The sequence below is a fragment of the Elgaria multicarinata genome, chromosome 2 (assembly GCF_023053635.1).
Source record: "Elgaria multicarinata webbii isolate HBS135686 ecotype San Diego chromosome 2, rElgMul1.1.pri, whole genome shotgun sequence".
NCBI classification, from domain to species: domain Eukaryota; kingdom Metazoa; phylum Chordata; class Lepidosauria; order Squamata; family Anguidae; genus Elgaria; species Elgaria multicarinata.
In genome coordinates, this window is record NC_086172.1 from 147059374 (window position 1) to 147075879 (window position 16506).

Below are 16506 nucleotides of genomic sequence, written 5' to 3' on the forward strand. Positions count from 1 at the left end.
GTTAAACAGGCGCGTCCTGTAGAAAGGGGGGGGGGGGAAGAGAAGAGAAACTTCACACACACTTGCACACACGTACGCGGACCGTGATGTTGGGTGGCTCGTCCAACTCAGGCCCTGTTTACTCCGATTCTTTGGGGGGTTCCGTGCCGAAGTAGTTTGCCTCACAAATCAACAGGCTGCGCCAATTTTTCTTTCTTTCAATTTTTTCTCAGAATAATTATTGTCCAGAGAAGAACAGATTGGACACGTACACGAGATCACTCTCTTTAATAACGGGAATAAGTGATCCAGAATAACTACCCGCCCCTGGACCCGTTCTCACGACGCCCAGAACCTCCATCCCACGCGGGGGAGGGATCCACGTTCTTGTCACGCGGTTTGTTACTCTTGAACGACAGCACCGATGATGATATCAATGGTGTGTGCGTGTATGTGAAGTATTAAGCGTCCCTGCGACCCCAGACACTGGCCGCCCCCAAAACTAAGTACATTTCGAATGGAAGCAAGTCCTGCCAATGTGAACTGAACTGATGTGCTGCCTAGAACTACTAGAATTAGTGGAGCGATTTCTTCAAAATAAACGTTTTAGGGCGCAATCCTATACATGTTTAGACGGGGGGGGGGAATCCTACAACTCCCAGCATTCCTGGGTGAAGCAACAATGTTTATGCATCTTTTAACAGAAATCCAAGCCCGGATTCTTCCGCGGCTGCAGAGACCAAATGCCATAGTACTGTCGTGTGTGTGTGTGTGTGTGTGTGTGAGAGAGAGAGAGAGAGAGAGGGAGGGAGGGAGGGAAACCGCAACCTCTCCCTTCCGTACCCCCTCCCCTTGACCACTTTTCTTGCCAGTGTCTACCTGGGCTGTTATTACAACAAGATGTTGCTACTCTATAAAACCTGACATTAGGGCCAGAAAAGTTCCACGGTGGGGAGACGGCAAGGTTTGATCTCGAAAAACTGGGAGCATACGCGATCTGGCATGTTTATTTCTCTCCCCGGCTTTGCTCCTTCCATAAAAAAAAAAGAAAGAAAAAGAAAGATCGGCCAGGGGCAGCCTTGGAAGTTGGGGTTGTGGACTGAGGCGGCAAGCGGCTGAGACGTGTGCGCGCTCTTCGGCAGCGATCAAGGCAGGGCCCCGCTTCATTTATTACATTACACCGATCCCTGGCGGCTGGCAGTCCCGAGTAGCTAAGGGAAGCGAACGGCGCCCTCTGGTGGGCAATCTATGCCGGTGAAATGGCTCCCAGGAGGAGGAGTCCTTGTTTATATATAGGAGTGGATTCCAAGAAAACTTGCCCCCAAGCCGAAAAAAGAGAGCGGGTTGGGTACTTGGCGTTGCTGCCTCCTCCCAGTTATTTCCAGCTGCTAAACTGCATCTCGAGTCTTTGAAAGCTAAATATTACCTAGTGTGACCTTTCCATCCTATGAACAATCTCTCTAGTAACTGAAGTCTTAAGTTGCTACAGAAATAGGTATTGTAAGGTTTTGTTTTAGGTGTATTAGGGTGGAAAGATACCTGATAGAAACACACACACACACACACACACCGATTCACAAGTGAGATTATTTAGGTCAGGGTGGCCAGGGCCGGTGCCAGACTATTTTGCGCCCTAGGCAAGGCGAGCTACTTGCACACACACCCACACACCCCAAAATTGCCAACTTCGATTCAGCTGTTCAAGAAGACTTTCTGAACTATTATATTTCCCGTTTATTATGTTTTTTCTTAAAACAGCTAATTTGTATAAAACAGTGACCCTTAAAGGGCAGTACTGTGCCCCTCTGAAGTCTGCGCCCTAGGCAGCTGCCTAGTTGACCTAATGCTAGTGTCGGCCCTGAGGGTGGCTGTACTATTATCCCTGACCATAGAGTATGCTGGCTGTGACTGAGCAACCCCTTTGAGATGTGGGAACATTTAGCAATTTGAGAAACTGTCTTGGACACCACCACAAAATGGCTGCTGTGGGAGGTGTGGCAAAGGACAAGTAACCTGCCCCAAAGATTGAGTAGGAGGCACACAACAACTCCTTTGAACTCATAGTTTTCAGCACCAGGAATCTCATCTACCAATAAGAAAATGTGTTAATTGCGTGGGGGGTGGGGGTGGGAGGGCTGTAGCACCTTTGTGGGTGCCAAGAAAGATGTCTGGAGCACACTGGTGCCCACGGGCACTGTGTTGCCTATTCTTGCTCAATGTAGTAAAAGTTACCTAAAATCATATTAAACTATAAGAAGCAGACAATAAAATAGCAACCACCAATCACCCATTAAAACCGCTGGAAAATAAAAAGAGTGATTCCAACTCCAAGAGTGCCTACTCCAGGTGCCTACTTTGAGAGAGGCTCGGAGTGTGACAACGAGGGACAGGGCCTTTTCGGTGGTGGCCCCCAGACTATGGAACGATCTCCCTGATGAGGCTCGCCTGGCGCCAACGCTGCTATCTTTCCGGCTAAGGTTAAGACTTTCCTCTTTGCCCAGGCACATGGCAGCACATCACCCACATGTTTATTTTAATGGTTTTTAATGCTTCATGTATGTATGTTCTGTGTTTTAGAATTTTAAATTTTGTATACTTGTTTTTATCTCATTTTAGAATTTCTGTAAACCGCCCAGAGAGCTCTAGCTATGGGGGCGGTATATAAATGTAATAAATAAATAAATAAATAAATAAATAAATAAATAGAGAAATGGCATTTTATCCTTCTTTTCTCATGGTCTGCCCATAACAAGGGTTGATTCACTTGGAGAAAATCAACCTTCCACGAACAATGAATCCAATGCACATTACATACACCAATGTGACCAATGACCATAATAGCACTCCACAATGTATTCAGATAATTACCCAGCACGTGGTAAGGAAAAAAATGGAAAAGTTTTACTCACTTTGATGTGCATCAAGCAGGGCTGCACCAAGACCTTTTGTTCCCTGAGGTGAAGTACAAGATGGTGGCCCCTCTCCCCCTAGCCCCTAGACTATCAGTTGAAATTTACTTCAACTCTTGTGAAGGGATACTGTCCTCCACCACACCTGAGGCACAGGGCCCACTCAAGACATTTTGCTGAGGTGAAAGACAAGATGGTATCCTTCCTTATTTCGTGTACAGAACTGGGCTGGACTTTGGTAAAAGTCCCTCACAAAGATTCCTGACCAAACGTAGCAGTCATGATATAAGAAGAGAGGCCCTCTTATGGATTGGGAACCAGTTAAAGAATGGTAAGGGGGGAGTAGAAATAAGTGATCAGTTCTTGTAATTGTGGGATATAAACAGTTCGGCTCCTAGAAGGATCTCTATTGGGACTGGTACTTTTCAACTTGTTCATAAATGACCTGGAATTAGCAGTGACCAAGTCTGTAGAGTCGGAAACAGTGCAGAAAGGGGCAAGTAAAATGATCAAGAGACTGGAGCAACTCCCCCATGAGGAAAAGTTCTATCTCAGACTGTTTAGCTTAGAAAAAAGATAAGTGAGGAGAGACATGATAGAGATGTACAAAATTATGCATGATGTGGAGAACGTGGATAGGGAGACATTTTTCTCCCTCTCATAATACTAGAAGCCAGGGTCATCCCATGAAGATTGGTGGGACATTCAGGACAGATCAAAAGGAAATATTTCTCCACACAGTGCATAGCTAAACTATGGAATTCACTACCACAAGATGTAGTAATAGCCACCATTTTGGATGGTTTTAAAAGGGGATTAGATAAATTCATGGAGGAGAAGCCTATCAATGGCCAATACAATTGTGTGATGGCAGTGTTTTGTTTGCTGCAGTGGCTTCCTGTCCTTTCCCAAGCCCAGTTCAAGGTTTTGGTCTTGCCCTATAAAGCCCTAAATGTATCTTGCCCTATAAAGCCCTAAATGGACCAAAGTATCTAAAGGAACATCTCCTGCATGTACCTGCTCTGACCCTTAGGTCATCACTGGAAGGCCTCCCTTTGGGTGCACATGTTGAAGGAAGCTAGCTGGATGGCTACAAGATAAAGGACCTTCTTGGTTGTGGCACCCCGCTTGTTAATATATGTTATTAATTAATAATAAATAATATATAATGTAATATTAATAATGGGGGGAGGGTGCTGTTGCACCATGTGCTGCTTGTTCATCCCTGGCCGATGGCTGCTTGGCCACTGTGTGAACAGAGTCCTGGACTAGATGGACCCTCGGTCTGATCCAGCATGGCACTTCTTATATTCTTAAGTAAGGTTGCCAGGTTAGGAGGCCATCGTTCTGATCCCGGGGCGAAGAGGAGCCAGGAGAAAGGACGGGGATGGTACCGCTACGCCATGCCTTTTCCTCTTTCTCCCTCAAGCCACCTGGACTTGGCCTCCCAGTGGGACAGAGGACTGCGGCTCCTTTAAGGGAAGTCTGCGGTTACTAAGGACGCTTGAAGGGGCGGGCCTTTCTCCCGGAAGTGAGCGGCAGCTGCTCCTCGCGCGCGCACTCCGGGCCTGAAGGATGGAGGACGAGTTGGAGTTGGACGAGGAGGTCTGCAAGGGGGTAAGAAGAGCCGAAGGATGTGGCTCGCGTTGCCATGGCGACGGAGGGGCCTCCTCCCTGCCTGCTCCAGCCTCCCCGCCGCCCGCAATTGCCGTCCGTTGCAGGATCAAGCCCAGTTCCAGGCACTTGGCTACAGTCGACGGTGGCCAGCACTGACCGTCCCCAGGGCAGGGCCAGGTCTCCCGGGAGGGGCGCGGGTAGCGGAGCCCGGGCGGTTGTCTCGTCGAGGCTCCGTCGCGCGGTTGCCTATTGTTTACAGGTGCAATCCTAGGCATGTTTAGACAGAAACATAGCCTACAGCTCCTAGCATTCCGTAGCCAGCATGGGATACTGGGAGTTGTAGGATCGTTGTTGGTTTTTTGTCTAAACATGCATAGGATTGCTCTGTGAAAGCTTTAAATGTCAAAGCAAATTATTCTTGCTGCAGAAAACAGTCCAGGAAGAAAGTACTTCAGAGGGAAGGAAGGAGGTGTAGCAGGCGGGGGTTGGAGTGGGAATATGTTTTAATTCAGAAGCAATTGGCGTCTATGAACTGGCAATTTTAAACAGCAATTAACTAAGCACCTGTTGTTCCTGCTGAATCACTTGGTCCTCTCACACTGACTTATGACAACCTCACTAATTCTCCTTCACCGAATACCAAAAAAGAGCTCAAGAAAAAGCAGTTTTACAGCACAGTCTTAAGCATGTTTATTCAGAATAAAGCCTTACTACATCCAATGGTGTTTATTTCCTAATATATGTTTAGGATTGCAGTCAGCTCAAAAGGGCTGTATTCCTCAACTGAAGAATTCTCCAATTCTTCAACAAAGCTGCCAAGCCAATCACACCCAACAGCCATATCTATTATAAGTCTTCCCACCGTTCCTTTCCTCATACCCTGTCTTTTTTCTGTCCCTCCCTTGTAGCTTCTGCTGCTGATAACTTCCCTTACTAAATCATCCACACACCCCACGCACCCACTTGCTGTACTTCTTCCTTCCTTTATTGCCTTCTCATTGAATAATTCCAGGGAATAAGGAAAGGCTCTCTTAAGTTCTACAACACATGTTTAAAGTTGAGTTGATCTTCATTCACTCCTGTGAAGTTTCTTCAGGAGCCACCATGTATGAAATGTCCTAAAGACTTACGTAAACTGCTAGCCATGTCCAGTACTGAAGCTGGCCTTTTGAATAATTGCACTCTTCATCCTCCATGTAGGTAGTAAAGATGGGTCGACGAGCTCACCAAGATTACTTCCAAGAGGAAAATCACCTTAGCCAGTCAAACTCCCCAGCTACAGAGGTAGGTGTAATTAGATTGGTCAACGTTGTTTGTGGCCTGGGGTTAATTTTCTTGATAAAAGGAGGAGGCTGACTCTTCATCCCAGACAGATATCTAAACCTTGGGTGACAATGAAGATCCTAACTGTGAGTGAGACTTGCTCTTTCTGTTGCTCTTTGGACTATTGCTCGAGACATATGACTGAATTCCCGGCTGAAATTTTAACTTTCCTCAACATGCTATATTTGTGTAAATGTGCTAACAGAAGGTCTGTGGGGAAGCTGGAGAATACAGTGGTGGCCCCCCGACTGTGGAATGATCTCCCCGATGAGGCTCGCCTGGCGCCAACATTGTTATCTTTTCGGCGCCAGGTCAAGACTTTTCTCTTCTCCCAGGCATTTTTAACAGCATTTTAACAGCATTTAACAACGTTAAGTTTGTTTTTAATGGACCCCACAATTGTTGTTTTTAAATGGATACTGTTGTTTTTATACTGTTTTTATGTGTGTGTGTGTATGTGGTTTTAAATTGTATACTTTTAATGTTTACTATTTTTAAATGTTGTAAACCGCCCAGAGAGCTTCGGCTGTGGGGCGGTATATAAATGTAATTAAATAAATAAATAAATAATAAATAAATAAATACAGTCAAAGGAAATACAGATGGCCATTTACCACGTGGTAAATTACTGTAAGGTGCATGTAACCACTTGCTAAACTGGTCGTTAGTATCATAATGCCAAGTGATATTCCTCTGCTTCACCAGATTTCAAATGGGGTGCTGATGTGTTGTAAAATTCTCATCACTAGTAAGATGTAATAGTGACTGGGCAAGTTACTAAATGTTCACCTGCATTAACTCACATCTTCTAGAATTCATCCTTAGCTTTCATATGTCTCTTTCATGTAATGTTTCCCCCCCATGCCATTCCTGATTTTATCATTTTGGTACTTTACCAAGACTGCAATCACAAACACACTTACTAAAGCACATATGAGCACCCATGGGGCACATGGCTCTTGGCCACTCTGTGTGGCCTATGGAGTCCTGGGATGCTGCACCCACTTCCCTCTGCTGCCTAGTTGATCAGCTGGATAGTAGGGAACAGATCACTGGTGGCAGAAGGGTGGCATGGTTTTATTTCTATTGATATTCGTAGGAAACATGAAATATCTGCTCATATTCTGGAATGCATCCTAAAGGAGGCCAGGACCCCAGATTTATTCATTCTGACTCCCTACTTTAGCACAGGCAAGATAAAGTAACTCTTCACCCAGTGCATACGAAATCATTACCATAGTGTGTAGTGACAGACAGAACATAAATGTTTTTTTTAAGGATTGGGCAATGTTTGTGAGTTAAAAGAAAAAGATATTTTAAAAAGCAAAAACAAAATGGCATGATGGAAGACCTGTGCGTTTCCAGACTTCCTGAAGGTTGCTGGCTGTTGAGCCGAGAAAGGGAAAGAGAGTCTAAAGGAATCAGAAGGCAGGCAGATTGTTTGAGTCTTTGGTTGAGAGCAGTTGAGGTATGGTCTACTAGGGTGTCAATTGAAAACAAAAACAAAACAATGAAAATGTGGGGTTGTGAGAAAGAGAGGAAATTGGCCTGCTCATTTCCCTGACAGCTTGTAGTAAATAGGGGTGTTATAAAGAGATGCTTCAGAAAGAGAGAGAGGGCACTGCTCTTAGAGCGGTGTGCCCCCTGCCCCTTCACTGTATACTATATATTGCTCAGGTTTGGCACTGACAATCTTCTAATTCTATAGGGAACAGCAGAGAAAAACCAAAGGTGTGAGTTGGGGAAGGGAAAAAAGGTGCCCTCCATTTCTGAAACTCCCCTGCCCCAAATTATAAGCAACATTGCCAGGCTGTCTGGAGCTCTGAAGAGGAGCACTCCACTTAGCAGACATAACTAGTAATAATGAGAGAATCAGCAGGGTGATCCTCTTGCATTTTCCCTTTTTGTGAGTTACAACAGGATTTGTTACTTCAGAGACGTTCCCCCACAAATGGTTGTGGCTAGCCTAGGTTTTGAGTCTCAAATGATAGTTTTTCCTTTTAGGACCTGATCCTTTATTGACCAAATCATCTCAGCCGTACTTACATCTCTCAGATTGAAATCAATGAGATTTAAAAGTATGGTAAATTTGACTGGATCATGTCCATTGTTTTAACAACTGGGAGATTTTTTTTTTAATCTGTTTGATTAGTTCTACTTCCATCCCCTGGTATCATGCAAAGCCAAGGGTTCTCAAGCTGTGGTCCCTTGAGCCCTTGCTGAAATTGCTGTCCATTTACATGGTCCTGACTCCCAGCTGGTAAATCTCATGAAAATAAATGAAGAAATACTCTTCTGTTTAGATCTGAGCATTTGTTGCTGCAGTTGCTAGAGGGATTTTCTGTGATGACAACAGGGAAAGGGAGGTGTCCATGAGGCAAGATTTTCTGTTACAATGTGAACCTCTTCTGTTAAGAGCCGACCTCCACCCTTCACAAAATGATGCCCGTGGCTTTAAAAGCTTGTGCACTTTCTGTATGCAATTGCTTGCTGCTTAGCCAAGCTGAAATACTTGATATCTTTCGTCATTTCTACTCCTTGGCCCTTCCCAAATCCCTGGTCACTCTTGTGCTCTTTCTCTGAACTCCCTTTGGGCCACATGCTTAGATCCAAGTTCTTCTGTATTTGGTATATATATTTCTTCTCTGTGGAGGCAAAGGTAGCTTCTGGTTGACTGAATCCTTGTGAACAGCAACCTCTCTGCTGCAGATTAGACTTTGTTGTTTGTGACATCCTGCACCTCAGCTATTTGCCTGCTATAGAACTTCGTATGTGTCCTTCAGTAGTGTGTGTTTGGCTCCTGCATGGCTGTGGCCTAAATACAATGTACTGTTATCAGAAAAAGTTGCTGTGCTAGTGGAGCTCCAACGCCTTTTCCTGCTGCGCAAGCAGTTGTGCCAGTGGACCATTTCATAAACCTAAGATCTGCAGGCAGTTGCACAAACAGAACTTTAGTTCGATTCTCCCCTTTCACATAGTTCAACATTTGGTTTCTGCAAGTGCATTGCCATTTGTGCTTGTAGAATGACACTGTTTGATAGAACCCTGTGTATTTCCTAACCATCTCCTGTATCTGGGACAGTGCTGGTTGCCTCATGAAGATGCGCAGTTAAGCTGCAAAAGGGATAATGAAGGGATGAGCATAACCCATGACTGGGTTTTGTGTGTGAGGAGCAAAACCTGGTAGATGGACTGGAAGAATGCGACTATGGCGTGGGAGCGAGGAGATCTGCAGTGCTTTTCAAATTGTGGAAACAAAGAATTTCAAGTTTATGGTGTTCATTGCAAGTACATAAGGAATCCAGGGAATCTGCTTGAATTGGTAAGACCTTCCTGAATAAGCCTTTGCAATTTGAAACTAAGCAAGCCTATTCCCTAATCCCAATTCCTTGCTTTGTGTTTGGTTTCCTTGGCCTTCGATCCATCTATGTAACTGCTCTCCAAGGCTTAAAAACGGACCTGCAGCAAATGCTGTAGGTGACCAGTTGTGAAGATCAGACTGATCTGTATGGCTGGCTACCCAGATATATCTCCTTTGGCTATTAGCACATGTGCCTATTGTCTGCACTGAAAAGCTCTGAAACCATTAAAATGTATTTGCATCCAAAAAGTGTCATTTGAAAATCCGTGTTGCCTAAGTAGTAGTTATATGGCTTCAGTTATCAAAAGGTGCTCATTGGTCCTAAGAAGCCAAATTCTAAGGACTCCCAAATCCCTTTTGACACTTAGCAGTGTATCCAAAAGCTTCATGGGCTCTCTGTAATATCAGAGCACCTAAGCCAGTGGCAGGCAGAGGAACTGTGAGATGACACCTGCCAACCCTGACTGTGACAGGAGAAAAGATCAGCTCTTTGTTGCCAGACAAAGCTCCTGGACTGGGAACACCCAATTTGTGCCAAGCCTGTTTCCAAGCCAGTTCTGCTTTTTCCTTTTTCACACATCATGCAAAGCTATAGTTAAGGGAGCGACAGCAAGTCTTGGAGGAAAAGTTCTGAAGGTTTCACTTTTGCTTAACTGTGGTTTGTTATATTGTCTGAACTGATTACTGGGGTTAATGTCACATTCTGTGGTTCCTGGAGGCTCACAGGGGAAGCTGCTAGCAAACTCAAAGCAGGAAAAAGTTAGGACCTTGGCTAGCTCTAAGTGGGTCCTGCTAACTTGAACTCTCTCCTTGTAGGACAATAGGAGGTTGGTGTCTCAGTAGGTAGCTAAAGCCAATTGAAGCCTTATGTAGATAGATAAGACCTGTAGCATGGTCAGTTCTGTCCCTTCTGGAGGAGCTGACTGGATTGTTAAAAGGTTCCCACCTGATTTTTTAGCCAGATGCTTCTGCGAGGTTGGGGAAATGGAGGTTCTGCCAAGACTCATGCGCTGAGCCAGAGGAAGATGGCAGTCTACTCTCAGTCCTCTGACTGTGAGGGCCTTGAATAATGCGCCGACTGCAGTGCCCTCAAGAAAGTTGCCTGTGCCTCATCAGAATCCTCTGCTGCAAATGGAGGGCCAGAGGGCTAGGGGTCATGAAGTTAACATTAACTATAGTTTCTTTGAAACCACGCAGATTTTAAAGCGTGATGCAGCTAAGAAAGTCATGTATAAAGCAATTGTTGCTGTGCTAGTATGCTGCTAAATTGTTGTATTCATTGATGTATCATTGAATAAAGTGACTTTATTTTTGGTATCTCTGGCTTGCCGTAGTGGGAACTGTCCACCCTCCGCAGTGCTACAGTTTAGTTTCTATTCCACCTGCTCTCAGCTTGGTGCAAACATTGTATTTGCTGTGCTTGTGGACAGCAAGTCATCAAGAGCAATTCATTATGTAGTCGTGACACATAAGATTCAAATATGGACGACATCATATGAAACTGAACTGTATGACTGGCTCAGTGCACTGCATTGGTGAACTACAACAATGTGGACAGTGAGCTGCAATATTGTAGGGTAGCAAATAAGCTACATTTGCTATCCTACAACATTGCAGCTCCCTGTCCAGATTGTTGTAGTTCACTCATGCAGTGCACTGAGCCAGGCATACAGTTCAGGCTCACAGGAACATCTTCAGAACTAAATTACCTTTCACACCCACTCAACAGACCTTGGACTGAAATATACTACTGTTTCCTATTCATAATTGACTTTGACTGGTCAGAGAAATCCACCTTCATCAGAGGACAGTCAAGGCAGAAGCAAGCAGTGCCTGTTTCACTCAAATCCCAATGGGATGGATCAGTGTTCCTCCCCCTGAAGCCACCCAGTTGCCTGCAGAAGTGTTGGACGTCCAGCTGTTCCCTTGGAATATGGCCAAATTCTCCAATAGGAATCTGAAAAATGTAGCTGAACTCATGTTCCCTAATTAGGCCAGCTTGGTTAGAATGAGCTCTAGCCTCACTCAGCCTGGAGCTCCCTAAGGCCTTCTCTTCAGCCCCTGGAACCCTGAATAGCTGCCTAGTTATTTTCAGCTTGCTGGGGTTATCTCCTGATCCTTAATAATATTTTTCATCATTCTCACCAAAATAACTCTCTTAAGCATCTGTATTTCCCAGCCCTTTTCATTTTAGTTTTCACTCTTAGTTTGCACTGATGATTGCTGAGTGTTGAACATGAACTCATGGGAAAAAGTATATTAAAATTATATTTCCACACATTGATTTCATTCCTTAAATATTTTCCAACCTGAGCCCACCAAAGGAAAAGGGAGAGAGTCATTGCTCAAACACTGTTACTCCGCACATTTATGGGCTGCAGGGCACTATAGAGATACACTGCAGTATGGTTCTGGGATGTATGGTCTTGGGATATAACCATGAGGCATAGAGCAGGCATTTCTGGAAAGAAAAAATTGCAGCTTGCAGTCAGGAGTTGAGCAGTCAAGCCAGACAATACAATCATCTACAAGAGGCATATTGGAAGCATTTTAAATTTAACAACCCCCCTAAGATGTCCCTGCTTTCCAGTATCAGAGGAAGTAAGCCTATATACACCAGTTGCTGGGGAACATGGGTGGGAGGGTGCTGTTGCACTATGTCCTGCTTGTGAGGCCCTGGCCGATGGCTGGTTGGCCACTGTGTGAGCAGAGTGCTGGACTAGATGGAGACTTGGTCTGATCCAGCAGGGCTCGTCTAATGCGTTTCAAGTCAGGAAAGGTCAGTTTGCAAGAGACTCTAGGGTGTTATTCAGTAGGTTTGTGACTGAGCAGGCTTCCTGCATTTTACCACCTTTGATTGGTATGCCAGTTATGGCTCCTCTCGGACAGGGATAGCTTGGCCACAGTGGTACAGGTGCTAATAACCTCAAGGCTGGATTACTGCAATGTGCTCTATGTGGGGCTGCCCTTAAAGCTGGTCTGACGCTGGAGCTAGTGCAGAATGCTGCACCTTGGCTGTTGTCAGGAGCCGCTTCTTTTCAGCATATAACTCCTTTGCTGAGGAACTGCACTGTCTGCCTATTCATTACTGGGCCAGTTTTAAGCTTTCGCTATAGTGTATAGAGTCCTAAACAACTGGGGACCAGGATACATGAGAGACTGCCTTCTCCCTTAACAACCTACCTGGTCACTGAGGTCATCAGATGGGATGCTCCTGTAGTTCCTCATAGACCTATGGCTCAATGGGAATGCAGCTAGAGTAGAGGCTTCAGTGTGGTGGCTCCCTTTCTGTAGAAGCCCCTGCCTCTGGAGGCTAGGCAAGCACCAACACTGTTATTTTCAATGCCTGCTGAAGGCATCTTTATTTCAAGAAGCCTTCTTTAATTGACCAGTCATGGTTTTTGCTCTGTTTTTTAAACATTTTAACACATGTTCTTGTTTTATACGTTTTTAATATCGTATTTTTATTGTTTTTCTTTTTTATTGGTCATTGCTCTGAAATCTGTTTAAATGTGGAGTAGTATATAAATCTCACACATATCCCCCCCAGCTACCTTTGCTCCCACTTCTCCTTCCAGCTATTTCTCTGTGTTTCCCTTTCCTTTCCAGACGTTTCAAGTATGCAGTCTATAACTGTTCTTCACTTTTATCCTCTAAGCTCGCTTCTTGACCAATGGTTTTTTTTTTGCCCATTCTTCTCTCACCAAAGTCTCTAATGATCTTCCACCAAAATTGAATGGTGTTTTATTGGCTTGTCCACTGCCTTCAGCACTCTTTATACCATATTTCCCCCCAAATGCTCCTCCTCTTTACATTTGGAAGCTTCTGTTCACTTCTAACTCTTCTGTCTCTCTGACCATTCTTCTGGCTCATTCAGTGATGGCATCATTTGCAGTTTGACCTTGTGCAAGCTTAATTGGAGGTAAACCCCACTGAATTACATAGTAGTTGTTCCCTGAGTAAAGTGTGCATAAGATTGCAACATTTGACTCTCACTGGGTTTGCGATTCTCTCTCTCTCTCTCTCTCTCTCTCTCCCCACACACATACACATATGTATACACTCATATACACACATGTGCACACACACATTCTCATTCTGTTAATGGCTTCTATTATCACTTTTAGGCTGATGTCCATTAGATCTACTTTTCAACTAATCTTCTAGTGCAGTGGTCTTCAACTGATGAGTCTCAACCCAAAAGTGGGTGACACGATCAGTCTAGATGGGTCGTAACAAAGCTGTTGCCACCATGCTGAGCATGGAGAAAATTGTGAAAGCGGTTTGTTGGTTGGGAGTCCAAGGTGGGTCTCGGGACTTGACCAGTTGAAGGCCACTGTTCTGGTGGCCTTTATAAACTATTTGAAAACCAAAACAGGGTTTCCCCCTTAGTGCAACACTTCTTAGCCCTAATTCAGCAACACAATATCCTGTCTCTACATAACAGGGGGAAAGGGAAAGCCCCTGGACTAGTTTGGATATCCTTGTTGCACTGCTTAAAACAAACCAAGGGAGATGTATGCTGCACAGTTGGGGAGGGGGGAGTGAACAGACTTCAGTAAGCTAAATTTCCAAATCTAAACCCTTTCTTGGTAGGCTTTCATGAGAGTTGGTATCAAACCTGGCACAAGCTCAGGAAGGAACCCATTGTCTCATTTGATTAGCAATTTGGTTAGGCTGTTGGTTAACTTACATGTAGATGCTGAAGGTTCCTGAAGGGAAACTTCAGCATCTACATGTAAGTTAGATGCTGTCCAAACAAATCCAAACAAGTGGAATTGTTTGACTTGTGAAAACAAGTGATACCATACAAAGAGTTATATTGGAGAGTTCCAATCTCAAGTTCACAGCCTAAGTGTAGCATCATACTGAACTTTGCTGTTTCCCTGTATTGCATTCCTCTATCATCGCTTTCTGTCAATGAAATCATCTTACAATATGAATAATATTTTTTTTAAAAAAGTCTTGCAAGGTTGTTTGCAGGGTGGGCTCTAGGCTGTGTGAGGAGTAGAATATAGTGGTATGTGTTCTGCTGAAGTACCGCCTTGACTATAGGTTGTTGTAACCATCTGGGGCCATAGCTAGACCTAAGGTTTATCCCTGGATCATCCAGGGGTCAAACCTGTTCACCTAGGTGACACACAGGGGATCCAGTGCTCAGGGAGGGATGAACCCTGGATGATCCCAGGATAAACCTTAGGTCTAGCTGTGGCCTGGGTTATGCAGTGGTCTCCATTTCTATTTTAATAAGGAGCAGGTTGGAAGTGTTGCCCTAGGGATAACTGACATTGTAGTGTATCTGTGTATAAAGTACTTGTGGTAATAGGAAATAGATGTTAGAAACCTCAGTATGATTTTAAAAAAATATGTAATAGGTTGTGTGTACACATAACAAATGTGTGAAATTGTATGAGTTGGCTTAGTGTACATTTGAGGGTTCAGTATAGGGTGACGAAATGTGTATAGGGGCTTGTTATATGTGCGCACTTACGCCCATATGTGGTGTGTGTTCCTAAAACATCCCAATTCAAAATGCTCCTTTTTTGGCACTACAGCCTCTTGGGTTTGGCATCTTAAGAATCTGGAGGAATCATTTAAAGATCAGAAAAGTCCATTCACTGCAGCCCCTGAAGGCTTCACATTTTGTGACATAGTCATTCCAGTCGACTGAGCTCTGTCGCTTGCGGATGAGCCCATATAAGGAAGCTGTTTCCTGCGTTCTGAGCTCTCTGTTTGTCCCTCTGCCCTTCTGCGCCCCCTTTGCTGAAGAAAGCTGGTATTTTGAAACTGCAGCACTCGACTCATTCCTTCCCCCTGTTTATTTTTGGAGAGTGATTATTTTTGCTCCTCTTAGGGAGCTATGTTGGGTCGTGCCCCTTCCTTCCAGGAGGCAGCAGCCCCTAATGGAAAGCATTGTCCATTTCCCACACTCACAAATATTGCAAAAAGAAACAAATTGTTTCTACACCTGTAGGAGTCGCTGGGCTTTCATGGAACCCTCAGGATCCATTCCATTCTTTTGCTGTTTTCTGGAGGCATCTAGAACGTTTTCCCTTTTCTTTTTTCTTTTCCTTTTTAATGTGAAAGGGCTGAAGAGGCGTAAAGAAGAGTTTCCATCCAATGTCATCCAATCAAAACATGTATTAAGAGCATGCAGTAATCCTTGCAGGGCTGCATCACTTTGGACTGCAGGTGACGTGGGAGATCGCATGTTAAGAAGAGCCCTGCTGAATCAGACCTGAGGGCACCTTGAATTGGGGCAGCCAGAATTGATTTGGCTTCTCCCAGCGAGGCCAGCCAGAGGCCCTCACTACCTTCTGGTCAGCACCCATCAACTCACAGCTGATGCAGATCAGTCCTGCTGCAGCTGGGAAAGGTGAGCTGCCACCTCTGACCTCCAACTCCCGAGGACGCCTGTGTTTCTGGCTGACTCAGGGCCCACAGTGGCTCTCACTGTTCAGGGGTAGGCAACTTGTGGCTTTCTAGGTGTTTTGGCCTACAAATCCCATCAACCTTAGCCAATGTAGCCAATGGTGAGAGTTGTTGGGAGCCGTAGGCCAAAACGTCTGGTGGGCCACATGTTGTTCACCCCTGTATAGCTGAAGGGCGTGAGAGTCTGTATTGTTGCAAAAGGGGCCCACTGATACATCTCCCCTTATGAATCTGCCTGCTCTTTGAGATCATCTGGTGAGGCCCTTCTTCACATCCCTCGGCCTGCGGATGTGCAGCCAGAGGGGATGCAAGAGCGTGCCTTTTCTTTTGTGCTGTGATGCATGTGGAACTCCCTGCCATGGGAGGTTTAATGAACCCCGCTTTGCCAGTGTTCTGTCATTACTTGAAAACATTTCTTTTTCTAGCAAGCCTTTATATGCTGCATAGTGAAACCCCCTTTGTTTTAGTTCTAGTTCACTTTTAGCTTCATTTTTTAAACTTTGGTATTACTGCTGCTTCTGTATGTTGATCTAGGTTTTATATTTTGGATTGATGTCATTATTATGTATTTATTATGTAAGCTACCCTGGGCAGCCCCATTTTGGACATGGAATGATGATACCTAAATACACATATGCACAAAATATCTATGCACAATTTTCAAGATGTAGCAGTATCATAGCTTTATAGAAACACATCACAACACTAACTATTTAATTTTTCAATCTATTTCCTAATAATCCATGAAAAGTGCCTCTTTTCCTGCCACTGATACTTGATCACAAACCCAAGAGTTTTTTCCAGGAAAATTGCAGGCAGTTCATATTCATTGATATATATGTAGTCAGATTTGCCTCTATTTTTAAATTCTCAACATGCATCATG

General features: G+C 44.5%; 1 protein-coding gene across 2 annotated transcripts in view; it reads left to right on the forward strand.

Annotated features, from left to right (window-relative positions):
- The first annotated feature begins 4335 nt into the window (after positions 1-4335).
- Positions 4336-16506, forward strand: part of IFT43 (intraflagellar transport 43) — a 51514-nt gene continuing 39343 nt past the window's right edge. The window contains exons 1-2 of one of the 2 annotated variants that reach the window (XM_063118913.1): positions 4336-4505; positions 5706-5789. In XM_063118913.1, coding sequence (XP_062974983.1) covers positions 4464-4505; positions 5706-5789 — 126 coding nt within the window. In that variant the 5' untranslated portion in view covers positions 4336-4463. The remainder of the gene's footprint in view (positions 4506-5705; positions 5790-16506) is intronic. The other variant, XM_063118914.1, reaches the window with a different exon arrangement.